The following is an 18,258-nucleotide window of genomic DNA, read 5'->3' on the forward strand; positions in this document are numbered from 1 at the left end:
GGTATAAAGTTTAAACCAAAAGACAAACCTAAGGAAGAGGATTCTCTTTACAGAACACAACCAAACTGTTTTTTTTTTTGACCTCAGTGGCCTCTGGCTAACATTTGATATAAAGCTGCAGCCTTTTAGTTGAAGAGCAAATGCTCATAGCTATGCTTCAGGGGGGAAGTTGGTCTCATCAAGATTTAAATGATAAAAACTGGCAAGATCCTAACCCATAGTGTGTTCAAAGGTTAAGCAGGCTTGTCCTAGCAGACTTAATTTTAAAAATGATCTTCTAACGTTCATCAAATCAGCTTCTTTCACTGGGTTCTGGGTGGATGTAAAACAACACTGAGAGCAAGTTACAAACAAGCCCTGCAGCAGGTACAGAGCTGGAGCTTGGAAAGGCAAAAGCAACTTGAAGCAGAAAGCAACACACAGCACTCAGATTTAATTGTCAAAAATGATCAGACAAGCCAAGGCACTAACAGTGACAGCTATGTTGGACCTGGTAAAGTGTTCATTAAATTGCTGCTAGGGATGCAAATAGTGAAATATCAGCAAACAAAAAGCATTCCCAGTGAATGCAAGAGTGAGGGATGCATCCAAGGAGGAAACTCACTGTGAAGGGCAAAATTCCACTTTCACATTGCATCTAACAACGTCAGAAAGAAGGGGGTTGGCCACAGGAGCACTACAAGCTGCACAAAACCCAGTCAAGGCATCACTTACCTACCTTGAGGAACATCCTGAAGTATCATTCTCAGCTCAGATCAAGTGGCAGATTTGTTTGTTTTCTTGTAGTTGCTGTTTTGTGCTAATTCCTCCTTACTGGTCAACACTGAAGGGAACACAGGGGAACATTCTTCCCTCTACAATAAAAACTGCATTTGGCAAAGAACCAAGCACCACCAGCCTTTAAAAAGCAGCTCCCAAACAAGCACTTTTCTGCTGTTGTGATGGGTTTTTTGGGGGTTTTTTTGAGCAGAATGCTCATTATATGATACACCACGTGCAGACACCTCTGTTAGATTTTAGCCTTCACCTAAGACTGCTGTGGACACCAACCCAGAGAAACAAAGAAATACAAGTCCAGAATGTGATGGGCAGAAGCATTAATTACTGATTGATCTGGAGCTTCAGCTCTTTCAGGAGGCAATTTTCACTTCAGAGTAAGACCAGATACTGCCCCACTCTGACCAGTAGAAGTCTGGCCAAGGTACTTGATCAGCTGTGAAAGTCTGAACCAAGTGCCTTCAATGTCAGAATTTTTAAGACTTGAAGATTAAAATCTCTTGAGATTTGGATTTTTTTTCCTGGAGAGGGTTTTTTTTTTGGTTGGTTGGTGTTTCCTTTTGAAGGATCACCTTGGGCACAGGGCTTTGGAGAAGACACATCCTGCTAGAAGAAGCTCTACAAGCAGAGGCTGCTGAGTCCAAACCCAACCATTTCTTGCCCTGTTTATTCACCAGGTGAGGATGGGGATAAGATGGGGATGGTGTTAACTGGGAGAAATGGGAATACCACGCTTGCAACATCAACAGCAGAGTCTGAGAGGTCCTTGGTACCAAATGAAAGCTTCCTTTGCTGCTCAAGACAGTTTGTTCTGCCAAATGCTGCAGGCAATTAAAGCAAAACAACCACCAAAAAATCCAGCAGACAAACATATTTCCTTTAAGCTTATTTAATGATATTTGAAACGCTTAAATTTTCTATTTCCCAGATCCAAAACCAGATATTTTTTTTTTTAAGTGACCAATATTTAATTCCAGAAACATACAACCTTATCAGCTAAGTCATAAAAGAGCTATTTTACAAACATACATCTGGATAATTAGAACAATAAAGTCTTTTTAGACATTCAAACATGATCAGTAAAAATACAAGATTATTAATAAAGATTTTTGTGTATTTTTAAAGAATACTTCCAGATTTTTTTTTTTTCTTCTCTTTAAAGTAAATCTCTGTTAAGAGTACATGATTGTATGTTGTACAAAGAAAATAAAAATATTCTAGTATGAAGAGAGCTCCACAAGACTTAATTCAAAATAGAACAGCAGTGTTTTGGCTGCAGTATCCCTTTTGCAGTACATCTGCTTGTCAGTTGGCACCTTTGGGGGACGGGGAGGGAATTCAGGAATTTCTTTGGGGAACAGAGGGAATAAACAACACCAAGCACTGAGATTATAATCACAGGTCACCTGCTGAATATCACCCCCCCTCTTCTAATAACAGAGGCACAGTATGTGTTGATCAGGATATCTAAGTTTTAGGAAAACACTGGGAATAGGCAGAGTGCTATCTGAGAGATGACCAAAACCGTCAGACTTCTGAGCTCTTCAAGTTTACATTCCTCATCCTTCTTCCTGATCCCACCTACAGGATGTTAAATCTCCCCTCCCAAAAGACAAATTCTGTTCAAAACACACCATTTGCACTCCTATCCTTTACAAAAGAAGGAAATGATCCTTCCCAGAAAGAATCCATCTGACCTTTTTGCTTGTCCATGAACTATAACAGCAGAAGAGAAATCACTTCTCAGAAGGATCTAAAGAATGGTTGCTATACTACATCTTTGTTCCCAAGACAAGGAACCTTTTGCTCATCTTGTATTTGGAGAGGAAATAAAAAACAAACCACCATGAAAAAAAAAAAAACCCCAACCAAAAAAACCCCACTGGGGAGAAGTAGCTGGTGCAAGCAACCCAGAGAACATTGTCCTGCCCTGCAATCCAGCCTGAATAAGGGAATGTTCCTATCACCAACCAGGGGCAAATTAAAATCCTTCCTTGTACTGGAAAACTGGAATTTTCAAAAGGGTAATCTCAGGGCTTAAAGTGGGGGGGACAAGTGAGAAACCTGAATAGTGCATTTGAGTTCCAGCTCCTTCCATACAGCAAGAGGTGGCCTGAGGTCTGCCATACAGTAGATGTGCCAGAGAGGAAAAAGGAACCCCTCATTCCTTCAGGTTACTGCTACCCTCAGAAAATACTGGATCCCTGAACCCACCAGTATTTTTCTAGAGGAGTAATGCCCTGTTTGTTAGGGTGATCAATGGAGCATAAGAAGGTCAGCTGAAACAAAGCCCAAAGTGGACAGAGCACAGTGTGACATTTCTGTTGCCCATAAAACTGGGTTCAAATGGGTTGGTGTTCTCTTAACATCCCTTCCTGCAAGCTCCTGCTCTGGAGACTCCATTTCATCCAGCACAAAGGCTTCTCTGCCCTCACCATTAGGCTGGCACAAAAAGTGTGGATGTTTCCCCTTCATACATCTTGAGAGGAGACAGACAGAACTATACCTGATCTCCCAGTGGATTATGTCCAAATTATCATAGGAACAGTGAGGAAAATTCCACTCCAGCAGCTCCAGAGGCAGAAATACAAGGATGACATGGCAACAGGAATGCTCTGCATTCCCAGCTTTTTCACTGGTGCTACAGCTATTAAAGATGAAACAATGAGGCTACACAATGCTTATGCCAAGGTGAAAAAGCCAGAGGCAGCAGGGGCAGATTGCTCCCCCATGGCCCATCTGAACAGCTGCATGCTCATCAAGAACCCTGAAATCCATGAAACTTGGAGAAAAGCAGAGAACAAAGGATTTCATCCTCAGTCAGAAGGAAAGAGCATTAATTAAGCAAGCAGGTCCTGCCTTTGCTGGTCTTCCAGCATATTCCTGAAGTCAGACTAAGCTCCCTCTGTTAGAGTTCAGTGATAATTTTCAATCAACCATGGAAGCCTGCTGGAAAGTTTTCAGACAGTTAAGGTCATAATAAATGCTCCCATTTCTGGAGTGTGTAGACCCAGGCAAGCATCATGCCAGCTGATGAAGGGAGCTCAGAGGGAGAACAAAAGTCCTTTTATTTAAGGGAAAAAGGGCTTTAACACCAAGTCTGGCTATAGCTCAGTGCTATTCCTGGTAAGATCAGGTGAAAGATGTCCCATTGGTATGGGGCAGTGCTTAGTTGGGGGGCTTACCAGAGAAAGTCTTGATGTTTATAACCAAAGGAAAAGTGGCTGAAGGCAAGGAGTGAGATCCTAAGGATGGAAGTGCTGGGCTAATACTGACAGTGCACTGCAGTGCTGCAACAGGACAGGATTTAATGAGAGGAAGCTCCTGCCAGCCTGGAAGAGAAGACTTTGGCTTGTGTTGGCAGTGTAATGCTCCACATGAAACATGATAACTTTGTGCAACTCCTTCTTGTAACAAGAGAAACTCCTCCCTGTAAGGGTTCATGGCTCCAACTTTGACAGCAGGTCCCAAAACATCTCTGCTCAACCTCTGCTTATCTTTACATCCCTTGCATGTTTCTAACAGGAAGAACAAGAACTGTTGTGGGTTTTTTTTTCCTTACATGAGTAGATAAAGGAGAGATCTGATTTCCTGCCAGCAACTAAGAGAAAAAAAGTTTGTTTCAAAGGAGCAGGGAGTATGATCTTTATGCTGACCAAAGAGAGATTCTCAGCACTCCAGGATGAGCAGAGTGATGCAAACCACGCTGCAGCAGCTCTGAGATGTTCATGGGATTAACAGGTTTGGCTGGTTTTGCTGTTCAGTTTGGGTTCACTAAATACTTAAAAACTTGGGAATGGGGTGCAAAAAAAAGATTGTCTTACACACTTTCTACTAGCAGCTGTATGCACCACATCTGTGACACTGAAGACAGCTCAAAGCACCCTGTGCCAGGCAGGATGTGCCTGCCCTAGGACCAACTTCAGAGCAGGGGCACAGCCAGCCGAGGCTCTTGCTCCAAGACTGGAAGGAATTCCAGCAACAAACCCCATTGGAACAGGCTTAAGGAAGTACTAGAGAGCTGCTTCAGCCACCTTTGTTTTGCACATCTCTGTTTCAGTGAGAACACATTGGCACAAACCAGTTTTGAAAAAAAAACCGAAACAACCTGATCCCCAAATCCCCCCAAATAAAATCCCAAACCCCACCCCAACCCCTCAGCAAGACATACTTTCAGGTACTAAAACTTACTGGCCCTATAATCAGCAGTACCTGTGGCTAACTCACATGGCAGCCCTTATTCATTCAGTAGTGAATCAGGGGCAGATCTGCCCCACATTTTTGAAACACTTCTGGGTTTGCATTTTTTTTTTTTTTTCTTTTTGATCCAGAGAAGAGTTACAAAAGTGCTGCAGGTCCAAGTATTTTTATCACTTTACAAAGGAGACAATGATCAAAGCCAACAAAGTCAAGGAAAGAATTAAACCTGTCTTTCTCCTCTCCCAGTCTAATCTTGCATTTCAACAAGGAGACCACTAATAGAAGAGGGGAAAAATTGCCCATCTCAAGTGCCCGGCTGTTTAGTGCATGGAAAATTCTTGTTACACACATGGTGACATGAGCAGTTCCCATGCAATTGTTGAATACAGATAGTTCCAGCCACAAGTTATCCTAACACCTTCATAAGTAGCTCTTTGCACCACAGTTTGAGTGCCAGCAGGGAGTGCAGAGTCCAGTCCAGTGAAGTAGAGAAACACTTGCACATAGGCACAACCCCTCCCCTCAGACCTGACCTTTGGTTCAGGAGCAGTGGCAGGCAAGGGTGTACTATCTGCAGAGAGCTAGAACTGTCACTACCCAATTAAAATAGAACAAAAAACCAAAAACAAAACAAAAAAAAGAAGGCAGATTAAAAAATTAAAATGTGCTTTTGATACACGGAATGAAGTCAAATAAATACATTGATTTTTTTTCTTTTTTTTCTTTTTTTTAAATGTCTAAATACATTTTTTATATCCTACACCCAAAAGCTCTGTACATTTGGTTTGGTTTTTTTCTGTTCTGAAAAAATGAATTTCTGGTAGCAAGGAGAGGAGCAGAATACAAGAGACTCCCTCGCTGACAAGATAGTGCAGATGCCCCACAGGAAAAGCACCCCATGCCCACTTTGCTGCAGGACAGTTCATGTTTGGATGGTTCAAACCCTTTCATCTCAAGAGTCCACAAGGAAGACAGTGGGTGCTGTGTCCTGATACTCTCCATCCAATCTTCAGCCACTCCAGAAACATGACTAGCTTTTTTCTGAAGAATGAAACAACAAAACAAAGCAAAAACAAAAAATGGGTGGTGAGGGAGAGGAAGTGCAATGAGAAAAAAATGGCTAATATTTCTGAACACTACTACTAGCAGAGACAGCTTATTATGTGAGAGACTGCACACCCATTTAAGACTTTTTTTTTAGTAATTCCAGCAATTCCATCTCTAGGATGCCTGAGGCCAGTTTAAAGGACTAATGGCAACCACTTTACACAGCATCAGACACCCCAGATAAAGAAAAGACAGACTGTCATAATTTTACATGTTTAAAAATCTTCCCTTGGGACTTTTACAACCTATCTTGCTTTGAAAGAGAAGTTGTACAACCTGAGATGCAGGTCTTTGGCAGGTAGGGGTGAGACAGCTTGAAAAGAACCTTTTCAGAGGAAGGAACAAATGTGAGTCTCAATGCATTCAGCTGACCTTTCCTGGAATCAACATGGTCTCAGCCCTGTGAGAGCTGCTGAAGTGGGGGAAACCTTTTTTTTGTGTGTGTGAGAAACATTAATAACTGCCTTTGTGTTCTTTATTTAATGTCTGAAGCTGATGGGGTGCATGCTGCATACCTGAGTGCTCTCCTGGGGAGGCTGATCCAGCCAGCCCTTGGCGCCTGAGGATGCTGTAGTCTTCCTCAACCTCCTACAAAACAAAAAGAACCCCAAAACTCAAGTGTCTCTTCAAAAAGTGAAAAAAGAAGCCTTCAAATAAAAGATTTCACTGCATGTGAGTGGGCTACACCTCGTGTTGCACTGACCCACAGTGGATCTCAACTCCTTTATCAGCATCTTTATCAGGAGGCCTTGCATTTACAGGCAATATTCCACCTTCTTTTCAAGATTTAATTTAAATTAAAGGCTGGCTACCAACTTAACATGTTAGTATTCCTCATACATCAAGATGCTACGTTATAAACCTTCTACAGCAACACCTGGAATGTACAGACAGTTCCCACCACATACAAAAACCCATTTTGAATCATAGAATGTGGAGGGTTGGAAGGGACCTTTAAATCATCCAGGTCCAAAACCCTTCCATGGGCAGGGGCACCTCCCACCAGCTCAGGTTGCTCAGAGCACTGTCCAGCCTGGCCTTAAAAACTTCCAGGGATAGCTGGGGCTTCCACCACCTCTGAGTGTCTCACCACCCCATGGGGAAGAACTTCTTCCCAACATCTCATCTAAATCTCCCCTCTTCCAGTTTGAATCCATTCCCCCATTCCTATCACTCCCTGACATCCTAAAAAGTGCCTCCCCAGCTTCAGATACTGGAAGGACACAACGAGGTCTCCTTGGAGCCTTCTCTCCAGACTGAGTAACTCCAACTCTCTCAGTATCTTCACAGCAGAGATGCTCCATCCCTCTGACCACCCCCCTGGCCCTTCAGGAACCCAGTGAGGCTACAAAGAAAACTGCAAACCCTGCTAACTGCAGACAGAAAGCCAGCATACCTTTAACTTTTCAAGGTCATCCTCTATCTTCTGTATATACCTCATCATCTGCAGCCGTGACTCTAGAGAGAAGTGAGGGCTTGCTACAAACGGGCAGGACTCCTCCACACCCCCCCAACGTGAGGCCATCATCTCCTCAGGGAATGGGGAGCTCCCTCCATCTGACTGGGTGTCCCTGGGGGAAAGTGGCTGCTGCTGTGCAGAGTCCAAAGAAGTGTGGCCACCTGCAGTGCACTGGAGAACCAGAGCTGACACCTCCTCATCTGTGGAGCTCTCCTGCACCGTTCCGTATCCATCAAGGATCAAATAATTTCCTGTGAAGAGAACAGCTTTTTTACTAACACCTCCAGTTCAATAATCACCCAGGAGCACTGAGCTGTAGACAGTTTAAGGAGACTTTAAGAAAGATAATTAGAGAGAAGCCCTTCAGAGAGATCTGAAAATGGAGAAGAAAAAGCATTTGTGAACACTACACACAGCCCAGGCTGGTTTGGTTCTGAATTTGGCTTCAGAGATCCTGGCTGGTTTTTGGAGTGCAATTTAAGAATTACATGATCAGCTCAGGTAATCACCCACCTTCCTGTTTTTCCAAAACTTATTATAATGTCTGAAAAACCTGCACTTACACTGCTGCTGCCCTACAAATCAGACTGCTAGATTTCTAACCTCAGCTACTGTGCTGAGGATGCTTTTAGATGGGTTAGCTTTAAAGTTTAGCTTGCTGATATGTTAGAAGATAAAGCACTTATATTTAGAAATGCTTTCACAACCTGCACTTAGCAATAGGATTATATTAAGTAATTTCTCCACACAATTACAGAAACACTAGCATGTGGAGTCAGAATTGACTAAAAACAGGTCAATATAATTTTGATGTCCCTCCACAGTTAAGAAAGTAAACAGCATAAGATGTGACAAATAAATTAGATGCTTCAAATTGTTGGCTCAGTTTTAATAATTTAAAATATCTTGGTAATTCAGGGAAAGAAGAATGATTTTCAATATGTAGTTGGAAGGCAGCATTAAGACAGTCACAAATTGGCTTATTCACAAGGATAGAATCCAATTTTTCAATAAAAGCATATTTAGAGGTAAGAGATTTCAAGACTAATAGCCACATAGAACCTTCCTAGTAGTAGCTACTTATAGTACAGCATGCACATGAGATAAAGGTCAGGTTGTGTGCTCAGGTTAGTGTAGTGTCATCACTTCAGCACATCAAAACCACAGGGCTTTCCAAACACAAAAAATACAAAGTCCCATGAAAGTGCTCACAGCTGCTGTCTTAGAGCTGGTTTGCTGCTGAGTTAACAGCTCTACAACCTTCCTGAAGGCTACAAGAGAGATGCTTTAACAGGCTGCTCAGGTAGCTGCCAAATATAGCACATGTAGTAAAACCAACAGAAACAACCAAACTAGGAGGCTTGGGAGAGCTTCAGATTATGGTAAGGTCACAGGAGACATTTAGAGTGCAAAGTCAACCCCCAAGTTTCTTTTCTGAAGCTTTATCAGGAGAAGCCAACATAATTTCTATAAAATGCCATGAATCATGAGTGCTCTGTGTGTAAGGAAGTGCTTTGCCTTCAGGAAAAACAGTTTTCTCTACAGGTCCCACCACTCATCTTAGAGATAAAGTGGTCCAGGGGCAGCAGCAATCAAGGGCTTGCATTGTGCCTGTGTCTCTGTAATTACAGTCTGCTACAGCATATTAACCCTGCAGTACTTCAGCTTCTCCTTGCAGAAAATAGAGAATTCTTTAGGTACACGTTTCCACTGCTCTTTCTGGGGCTAAAATGACTCTTGAGGACTGAGATAACTTCAAATGCTCTATACCACATAAACAAGAGAGGAAAACAGAGTGCAGTTCTCTTTAGTATCCTCTGTTCAAAGTTGAACTCAAGTCTCTGATAGTCTCCTATTAGTATACTAATAGTATAGTCTCTAATAGTCTAATAGAGACTAATAGTAATACAGTCTCTAATAGTCTCTCAAGTCTACTAACAGTAGATCTGGAAAGACCAACGAGGGAATGAAAGAGGCTCACCTGAGATCCGTATTTGCACATCCTCTTCCTCCTTCCTTTCCATGAGTTCCCCTTCAGAGGGATTTTCATCACTGTGAGCTTCTCGAGCATCAAAAAAATGCTCCCCACTTTCATCAGCACCCCCTCCTTCCAACTCTGGGGCTGAGATCTCCAGATTCATACTCATGTGGTCTATTGCTAAGCCACTGTTAGACCTGGGGTCTCTCCCACCCAGCTGCATGGCATCTCCTGAAGCTGGTGATTCAGCTGAAGTCCGGAGGCCATAACCAGCTGGGGACTCGGTAGTCCCGGTTCTGGGAAGCATTCCATCTGCTCCAGGTTGGTGGAATTTGTTATTGTCAGAGTGCTGCAGTCCAGGCTCACCTTCCCTCTCTGTTTGGGCTTCTTGAGAAAGGGTCCGAAACCTGGGGAAGCGCTGCCGGTCCCCCAGGGTCCCCTTCTCAGAAAATCCAAGCTGCTGCACCAACAACTGCTTCAGCAAGCCCACTGCAAGTGGAGAGAACACTGATAAGGCTTCACAGACCAGAACCTCTCTGAGAGTGATTAAACTACTGATTAAACCCTTTCCAAAAGGTGTCTCACAGTCACCCCTCTTATTGCCCTTCGGAGGAAAAACGGGGATGAAAAGGAATATTTAAGGTCTGAAGGCTTGGTCCACATTTTACCAATTAAAATTATCCAGCAAGTGAGCTGGAGTGAGTGCCCAGGTTTTATCCATGCCCACAAATGAAGTAAAAGCTATGGCCATAACAGGGGATTCCCACCTGAGAAGCAAACATTTTGACAATATTCCCCTCAACCTGCAATGCGAGATCAAAAGAAAAAAAAATAAAATTGAAGATCCATTTTCCTTAAAATTTCATGCAAATTTATGCTTGTTTAAACTTCAACCCACATTCCTTTAGCTCTCAAATTATCCCAACCAAACACTTCATAACAAGGACACATTGTTCAAAACAAAAATATGATGCTGTCAAGAGCATCAGACAATCACACAATGCTCATGTAACACCCAAACCAGCTCTGAGTTCATACAACAGAATGTCACTCATCTCAGTGGAAAGCTCTTGTCAAAATATGAGTGACCCATTGCAGCTGTTAGTGGGCTGCCCTTTAAAGTCTAAGCAGTCATGAGATGGCTAGGTCACTAATCCCATCTTTACAACACTCCCAGGCTAAGATTTATCTTATCACTGCTCTCTGAAACAAGCAGCAAGACCGAGGCTCATGGATCTTCAATCCCACTTAGAGAATTTTACAAAAAGATAATGCAAAATCATATTCTACAAGTAACACAACCTCCCCCATCTTGCTCCAGTGCTATGAAAGCAACTCCACAAGCTCACTCCATTCTTTTCAAAAACTGCTGACTATCAATGACATTGTACAGCACAAAGTTCTGCAATATAATTTTTTCCATCAGAGCACTTCATGGACAGTAAGTAACAGTTCATTACCACCATCATGTTATACAAGGGAAAAAAGAGAAAAAAATGAGATTCCTAAAGCCAAAGAAAAGGCCAGTATATTAATTCAGAACTTAGGATTTCTTGCTCTTAGATTCATTTTATTTCCTGTGATCTACAGCAAAGTTATTGCTTAATAGAAATGTGCTTTAGATTTTATTTCAGCTCATTGGTTTAAATGGCTGACCTAACAATTTCAGCCCCTAAATCCCAACCAACCCACCAGACACTTCCCACAGATACTCACAGTTCCTTAAAGCATCCAGGGCCCACTGCCCTTCTGAAGGTAAACTGGTGGTTGTGTGTTCATAGCATGCAGAAGAACCTTTAAGTGTCAGGTCTGCCTGCTGCACTTTATCAAACTGTCTCTCTGACCCAAGAAGACTTTCTACCTTGGACTTCTCAGACATGATGGGTGAAGAAGATTGAGCATTCAGTATTAAGGGAGATTCGAGGCCCAAATCTTTATCTAGTGAACAGAAACATATATTCAAGGTTAAAGAATTGTGATAAACTGCAGAAATACCTTCTCCACACAGAAATCTCTGAAAATACTATAAAGTTCAGCTCCTTAGCATGGGCTTGGTTAAAGGCCAATTCTTTCCAGGGGGAAAAACAATCATTCCCATCAATTTATAAAACAGATGGGAATAGTAAAAGGTACATTTCTATGAGGTTTCAGTTCTCTAAACAACTTGAAAAGTAACCATTCCTTTCCAGAGAAAGGTCAAAGCTACCAAAAGATTCCCCAAGCCACAAGGGCTTTGCACATCTGCACTTCCTGGAGCAAATCCAATGATCCCATTTCCCAGCAGCACTGTTTTACCTGGACTCTGCAGACTACTGGCAGGAATCTCATGTTGCTCTTTGAGCTTCTGCTGCTCCTCTTCTTCACGTTCTTCTCTGCAGGAAGGAAAGAGTGAACAGATTCTTTTAATCACACGGATCTGAGTCGCTGCATGAGCATCACTGCTTTGGATGACAATTTTTGAGCAGAAAAAGGGGTACTGGAAAAAGAAAAACCAGCCCTTCCTCCCCCAGCTAATTTTACTTACTCTCCAGGTCCTGACTGTGGTGGCAATGGAATCACTCTTCTAGTACTCCCCATTTTTACAGTCCCTGCCATCTGAGCTATAAGGTCCTGCCATCTGCAATAGAAATATCAAATAAAAACATGACACGCAATGAATATTTCTCTATTTAACACCTCTTAAATCCAGCTAATATTCTTACTGCTTGTCTTATCAAAAGAACTTCCTCTTTATTTTTTTAAACTCTGTTATATTCAATGAAGCATCCTGCAGCCACAAGTGAAGCACCACAGCATAATGCTCACCCCACTTGCATATTCCTCAGCAAAAGGAAATAAATGACAAGACCTTGGCTAACTGGTTCTGCACGAAGATGCAGAATTCCTTCAGTTACTTACGTGGCAGTCAGTCATGTAAAACCAGAATTGCAAAGGTAAAGAGAAGCACCTGAGGTCAGAAAAGGTTTGGGGTGGGCCTGACAGCAAGCAGCAACTACAGAAGCACTGAGTCTGTGTACAGGGTTTTTTTACTTAATATGTATTAATAAATACACATACATCCATGCACACACTCACTAACATACACCTTCCCTCTCCTTTTTACAGCTTGGGAGAGAGTGCCCTTGGATGTTTCCTATTGCTGTATTTTCAGCTGAGCCTAGAGAAGGAACTCAGGTAAGTCATGGACAACTGCACAGTTAGTACCAGCAAGCAGATGTAAAAGATCTCTCACGTACAACCATCAAGCAGCAGATGGAGCTGAACCAATTACTTACACATTCTTTTCTGAAACAGTCTGTGCCACCAGTTCATAAATATGAGCTCCATTTTCTGACATGGAGATGACGAAGAAAGCTTTGTTATCTGAAGCAACAGAGGGAGGGAAGAATTTAACCAGATGCCCTGACTCACATAGCTTTTTTGAAAAGTCCTAAAACTGGGCATAACCCCAAGCAGAAACAATGAAAGAGGAGATCATGAGATAACCCCTCTAATGCTATAATATACAGACATCTCTCCCTGTCTGGAAAATCAGACTATTAGTCCTGAAAGAAAAGAGCCATTACCACCCAAACTATTTCAAAACAGATGCATTTCTCCTCTTCTCCTTCCTAATAATTGCTAGAGTACCTTTTATCTAATATAATCAGAGCACTTTAATTTAGAAGTCTATTTAAAACTCAAGCTATGCCTATTATTGATGCAAAGAAGTTAAACAGCTCATACATGCAAAGTAAGATGTTGGACAACCAAGAATTAAGCCTACGCGTTTTTCCACATTCTGCTCTGGCACTCTCTAGACAAAACCATCTACCCTCAACTGGTAGCATCTTCATTTTTGGCTTCCTCTCTTGCCTCTTTTCTCTTTTTTTACACTGACCTGTTGCCACCTGACGCACCAGCACAGTGTTCAGTTTGATGATAGGACTGAAGGTGTGTTTGCTGTCAGCTGTGGATGCCAAGATTTTACTGTGACACTTGAGCACAAGTTTATCATCTTGTTTCTGTAACAGCACCAGAATGTCCTCCAGAAGCAGAGTGTAGAGATCTGCAAGGAGTACAAAAGAACTAAGAATGAGTTAAAGGTTCCTAGTTTTAAATCACAACCCTGCAGAAAGAAAAAAAAGCTGCATTTTTGATTACTCATGCAGGGGCAGTAATCAGTGGTATGCCATTCTAGGCAAAGCTTGCAAATCTTCCTCATCAAAACTACAGCAGAAAGCTACAGATGGAATTGGATCATCTCATGACTGACTGCTGTGTCCCTGCATGGCCTTAATGATACTCCAGCACATTTCAGAACTGACAAGAATAATTTAATCAGCTCTGAGAAACACACAGGCATTATTATAGGTGGCAGGAAGAGTCATGACTGGAAACTGCAGAAATGTTTTCTCTCTCTCTCTCTCCTTCTGAGCAAACACACAAAGTCAACTTTAAATCAGCTGATGGAAAGAGACTCACCAATAGTTTTGTCACGATTAACCTTCCAAATCAGAGGTCCTTCATGAAGCATTTTTCTCTTTGTAAGATCCAAGTTCTGTCATCAGGGGAAAAAAAAAAGTGGCACTATGAAATTTCTGTAGAAGCAAGTAATGGTAAAGCATGGGAACGTCAGGGAGGAAGCTACAGCAGGTACTCCAGTTTGCAGATGAGCAGTCAAACCCTGTCTGAAAAAAGAAATGTGGAGCAGCAGCAGGGTACACTTGGAAACCAAAAGAAGCTCTTGTGAGAGGTGTTGTTATCACTCTTCCTCATGTATTTCTCCTTTTCACAGGGTAGATAATTTTCTTCCTAAGGCATTAGGATGTTGCCTGATTTTTCCAGGGAGTTATTCCAATATCTCACATGAAGTTTACAGTCCTGGTACTACAACTGCTTAATGCTTCAGCAGCCAATTTGCAAGTCAAGTGTGCCTACAAATGATACACTGATACACAAATCATTCCAATGATCTGATGGACTTTATAATGTCAATGGATTCTTCAGTCATTTCAATGCTTGTGACATTTAGATCTGCAGTCAAGTAGAAGTGACAATTTTCACAAGTCATTCCTTCCAAGTCGCAGAGTCTACAATCAATGACAGCAAGATTTGGTGACTGCCAGCAAGCTCTTCAGTTCCTGACTAAATGCTTGCAAGTTTATTTGTGGAAGGTTACATGATAGGAGTTTTATAGAGGAGTCCTCATAGAAAAATTTCATTGGGTACACACTGACTGCAGAGAAATAGGGGAGTGCTCAATAAACAGGGAATCTACACAAGACACGTGAAGAGACAGAGGTAAAAATAAGGAACTGGGGATAAAGCATCAAATCATGAGGAAAACATGCAGAAGTGAAGAGAGAAAAGAGTCCTTGTGAGGAAGCTACCTATTTGGAACATGTCTGAAAGAAAACAGAAAAGGTTTAAAGTTGCAAGTGCCAGTTGGTGCTCATCATTCACTTGCAACATCAATATTTCATCAAGTTAGTCCTGCTGCCAGCAAGTAACCAGCTTCACTAGCAGAGCTGCAGGAATTTATAGGGCTCTGGAACACAGTACTTCTAGCACTGGACTTGGACTTTACTTGACTAGATCTGGGCTCTCCTATACAAACCAGCCTGGGTGCAAGCCTTTCTTTAGTCAACTGCATTGCTGTAACTCATGGCTCTCTTGCAGTTCCAACAGCACACTCAAGACATGTGTAAGATCAGGTAAGATATGTATCAATAATAAGACCTATTTTCCATCAGCTCTTTCTCATGTGATACAGAAGTGCATTAGCTTGCAGAGCATTAAGATTTCTTTTACAGAACTTACAAACTTTTGTGTGCAGAACAAAGCTGTTACATCCACAGAGATCTCCAGGAAAGTAGCAAAACCCAAATTGCTGGGCCTAATGGTTTTAATTTTTGTAGAGATGTATTTTCAAAGTTATAAAAAGATACAAAGATTATTTGATTGTACATCAGAGGACTGTAGTAGAAAGAGCCACAAACTGAATAGGGTTGTAAGCATTAGTACACAGATTGCTTGGATGTTGTTACCCACCCTGAACTCATCCATCATGGGATCCTCAGACTGCTTCAGGTAGGAGAGGTCCAGACGACGTTGATAATCTTCCAAATGCTGCAGAAAAAAGCAATAAAGGTGGTCACTTTGCTTAGTAAAACTCACTAGTATCAAAGTGAAGGCAGCCATGAACATTTCCACACTTTCCCAAATGCCTTGGATTCCTTCTCTTATGGGAATAGTTTAAGCCCAACAAAAAGTCACTAGCAGAGAGACTCTGGGTGTCTTCAACAGCTTGGTGCCTGTCAACTCATCTCTCCAACCCTTGATGCTCACTCCAGTCACCTCCTACCTGCTTGTTCTCAGACTCTTTGACAGCCTGGTTCACATGGTTAAGGATCTGACGGCAATGATCTGCTGCTTGCTTCACCTTCTCTTTCTCTTCAGGCAGTTCTGCAAGAGAAAAAGGAAATTTAACAGCCTTTTGGAATAGAAGTTGAAAAAGTCAGAAATCTAGAGCAGCTTGCTGACCTCAGGTTTGAGAAAGAGAAGTTAAATTTGCAGAACAGCACAGACAAAATCACATTTCAAAGGTGAAATGACAAAAAAAGATTTGTGACAGATCATTTATTCTGCCCTGCACATGACACCAGCCTCTGGTGATCACTGCAGACAGCACAGCACCTGCTCCTCTCCTTTTTTTTTGACAGGCTTGTGACAAATATTCACACCACAAACATTAATCTGTATTCTGAGAAATCAAAAAATTTACTAGGACTCCACCATGCTCCAAAGAGAGTCTCAGGAAAGATGTTTAAGATCACCCACAGCCAGCTAACCAAAGCCCCAAGGTTTCTCCTTATCCTTCCTTATTTATTTACTTTGGAAGATTTGTAAACAGACAAAAGAAACACAATGCAAAACATTTAAGTGCTGCACAGTAATTTTTTCCATCCAGACAGCTTAGAAAAAAAAGTATTTCTGGCTACACTGATGCAGCCTGATCATAAAAACCAGCCTGCCAGCATGGGGAGGGTAAACAGGAGTTATCTTTCCAGGCAATGTCACTAGATCATACACAGAGAGATGTAGGTGAACTCCATCAATTCTCACTACCACAAGCCCTATTTAGGATTCAGTTAACAGAGAAATAAACAAGTACATCAAGGATAATGGAGTATCACATACTTTCCTAATTATGATTAGAGTGAATCTATAAACGCAATATATTTTTATGTGTAATGAAATAACACTGCAGCAGGTACCACAAGGAAACCTGAAAAGGCATTTTATGGCATTATTCATCATATTTTTGCCTGTTATGCTGGAAATACATTTCAGTATATTACATTCTAGCTAAACTCCACCCTCTGCAAGAACAAGAAAATGTTCTGTGGTGCTCGAGGGATGCAACACATAAGGAAGATTCTGTTGTGGGAAAGTATTTCTTTCCAAGTTCAATCTCCTTTAAACTCTTAAATGACATTCATTATATTGATAACATCCAAGACTTCGATGAAGCTTGGCTTATCTCAGACTTTGGGGTGTATCTCAGATGGCACTGAAGGCACGTTTTTTCCCAGATATTGGGAAATTTAAATATAGTACAGAGGATTGTTAAGAAAAAATACCAACAAACCACCCTTGGTCGATAACAAGAAAATCTTGACCTTAAAAAAAAATCAATTTGTTCTGTATTATCTGCCTCTTCTTCAAGAAGTATGTTGATTTCCTATAAGCCTTCACATGATATGATTTTTCTTCCCTGCTATAACGTTTTCCTTTTTTACTTCCCTGCTCAGAAGCATGCCCTACCTCTATCCAAGCTTGCTGAAGCAACAGCATAATTTGATAGGTTTTTATTAGATTATTCCTTCTTCACACTTTCACGTTAGCTATGGACCATTAGGGATTTCTGTTATTGAAGACCATCTTTTTCTCTCTCAAATTCATCTACATAGAACCTGGAATTCACTTAATGTGTTTTTGCTTAATAGTTTGATTTAGCTACCTGAACATCCTGAACTCAAGAAAAAACATGTTTATTACAGTAAATTTGTTATTATAAACCAACTCACTGAATCAAACAAGTGTACCACCTTCAGTGATTAGATTCTCATTATTTCATTCTGCAAGACTGTAGAAAGGAGTTAAATATATCTAGAAAAGTACAGAAAGAACAGGCATGCTAATGACTGCTCAAAACAATAGCACAAATCCAACTTGCCTCTTAGTAAGTTCCTAAAGATTTGGTTGCTAAGAGAATCTAATAAGGAAGAGTTACATGATACCTGCTCCTGTTCTGTTTCTTTTTCTTCTGAATGTAATTCCAGCTCCTGAATTTATCACAGACTCTTATACAAGCAGAGAGATAAAGATGCAGAGAAAATATTTTCTTGACTTCTGTTTGGTTGTTATGATCACTAACATCTGTTAATAACAGTAACACTAAAACCAAGAAACAAACCAGGAATTGGAGAGTTTCTCTTCAAAACTTCAGCATTCTACTACCCTAAATTTTTAAAACTACATTAAATTATGACATCACACCCTATACAATGACAGTGCAGACTGTCATTCACTTATTTCCCTATGACTTTCCTTTTTTTGTTTTCCCCCTCTAAGAAGCAATATGAGTTTAATTAGAAGCAAAGATTGCATTTATTTTTTTTAAGCTGGCCTCCTGTACAGAAGGCAGGAGTATGGTCACAGTGAAAAGAGATGGGTGTCCCATAAAATGGAA

The 18,258-nt window shown here is 41.3% G+C and overlaps 1 protein-coding gene across 3 annotated transcripts in view; it reads right to left on the reverse strand.

Annotated features, from left to right (window-relative positions):
* Nucleotides 1-1,650: 1,650 nt before the first annotated feature.
* ARHGEF12 (Rho guanine nucleotide exchange factor 12) overlaps nt 1,651-18,258 on the reverse strand; it is a 70,825-nt gene continuing 54,217 nt past the window's right edge. For 2 of the 3 annotated variants that reach the window (XM_030464728.1, XM_030464727.1), the window contains exons 31-42: nt 15,868-15,968; nt 15,555-15,632; nt 13,986-14,061; nt 13,402-13,569; nt 12,797-12,884; nt 12,046-12,138; nt 11,817-11,893; nt 11,238-11,459; nt 9,525-10,010; nt 7,481-7,794; nt 6,600-6,672; nt 5,128-6,018 (exon numbers count right to left, since the gene is read on the reverse strand). In XM_030464728.1, coding sequence (XP_030320588.1) covers nt 6,008-6,018; nt 6,600-6,672; nt 7,481-7,794; nt 9,525-10,010; nt 11,238-11,459; nt 11,817-11,893; nt 12,046-12,138; nt 12,797-12,884; nt 13,402-13,569; nt 13,986-14,061; nt 15,555-15,632; nt 15,868-15,968 — 1,787 coding nt within the window. In that variant the 3' untranslated portion in view covers nt 5,128-6,007. Of the gene's footprint in view, nt 6,019-6,599; nt 6,673-7,480; nt 7,795-9,524; nt 10,011-11,237; nt 11,460-11,816; nt 11,894-12,045; nt 12,139-12,796; nt 12,885-13,401; nt 13,570-13,985; nt 14,062-15,554; nt 15,633-15,867; nt 15,969-18,258 lie in introns of all 3 variants that reach the window. The other variant, XM_030464729.1, reaches the window with a different exon arrangement.

The sequence above is a fragment of the Calypte anna genome, chromosome 24 (genome assembly GCF_003957555.1).
Source record: "Calypte anna isolate BGI_N300 chromosome 24, bCalAnn1_v1.p, whole genome shotgun sequence".
In the NCBI taxonomy this organism is placed as follows: domain Eukaryota; kingdom Metazoa; phylum Chordata; class Aves; order Apodiformes; family Trochilidae; genus Calypte; species Calypte anna.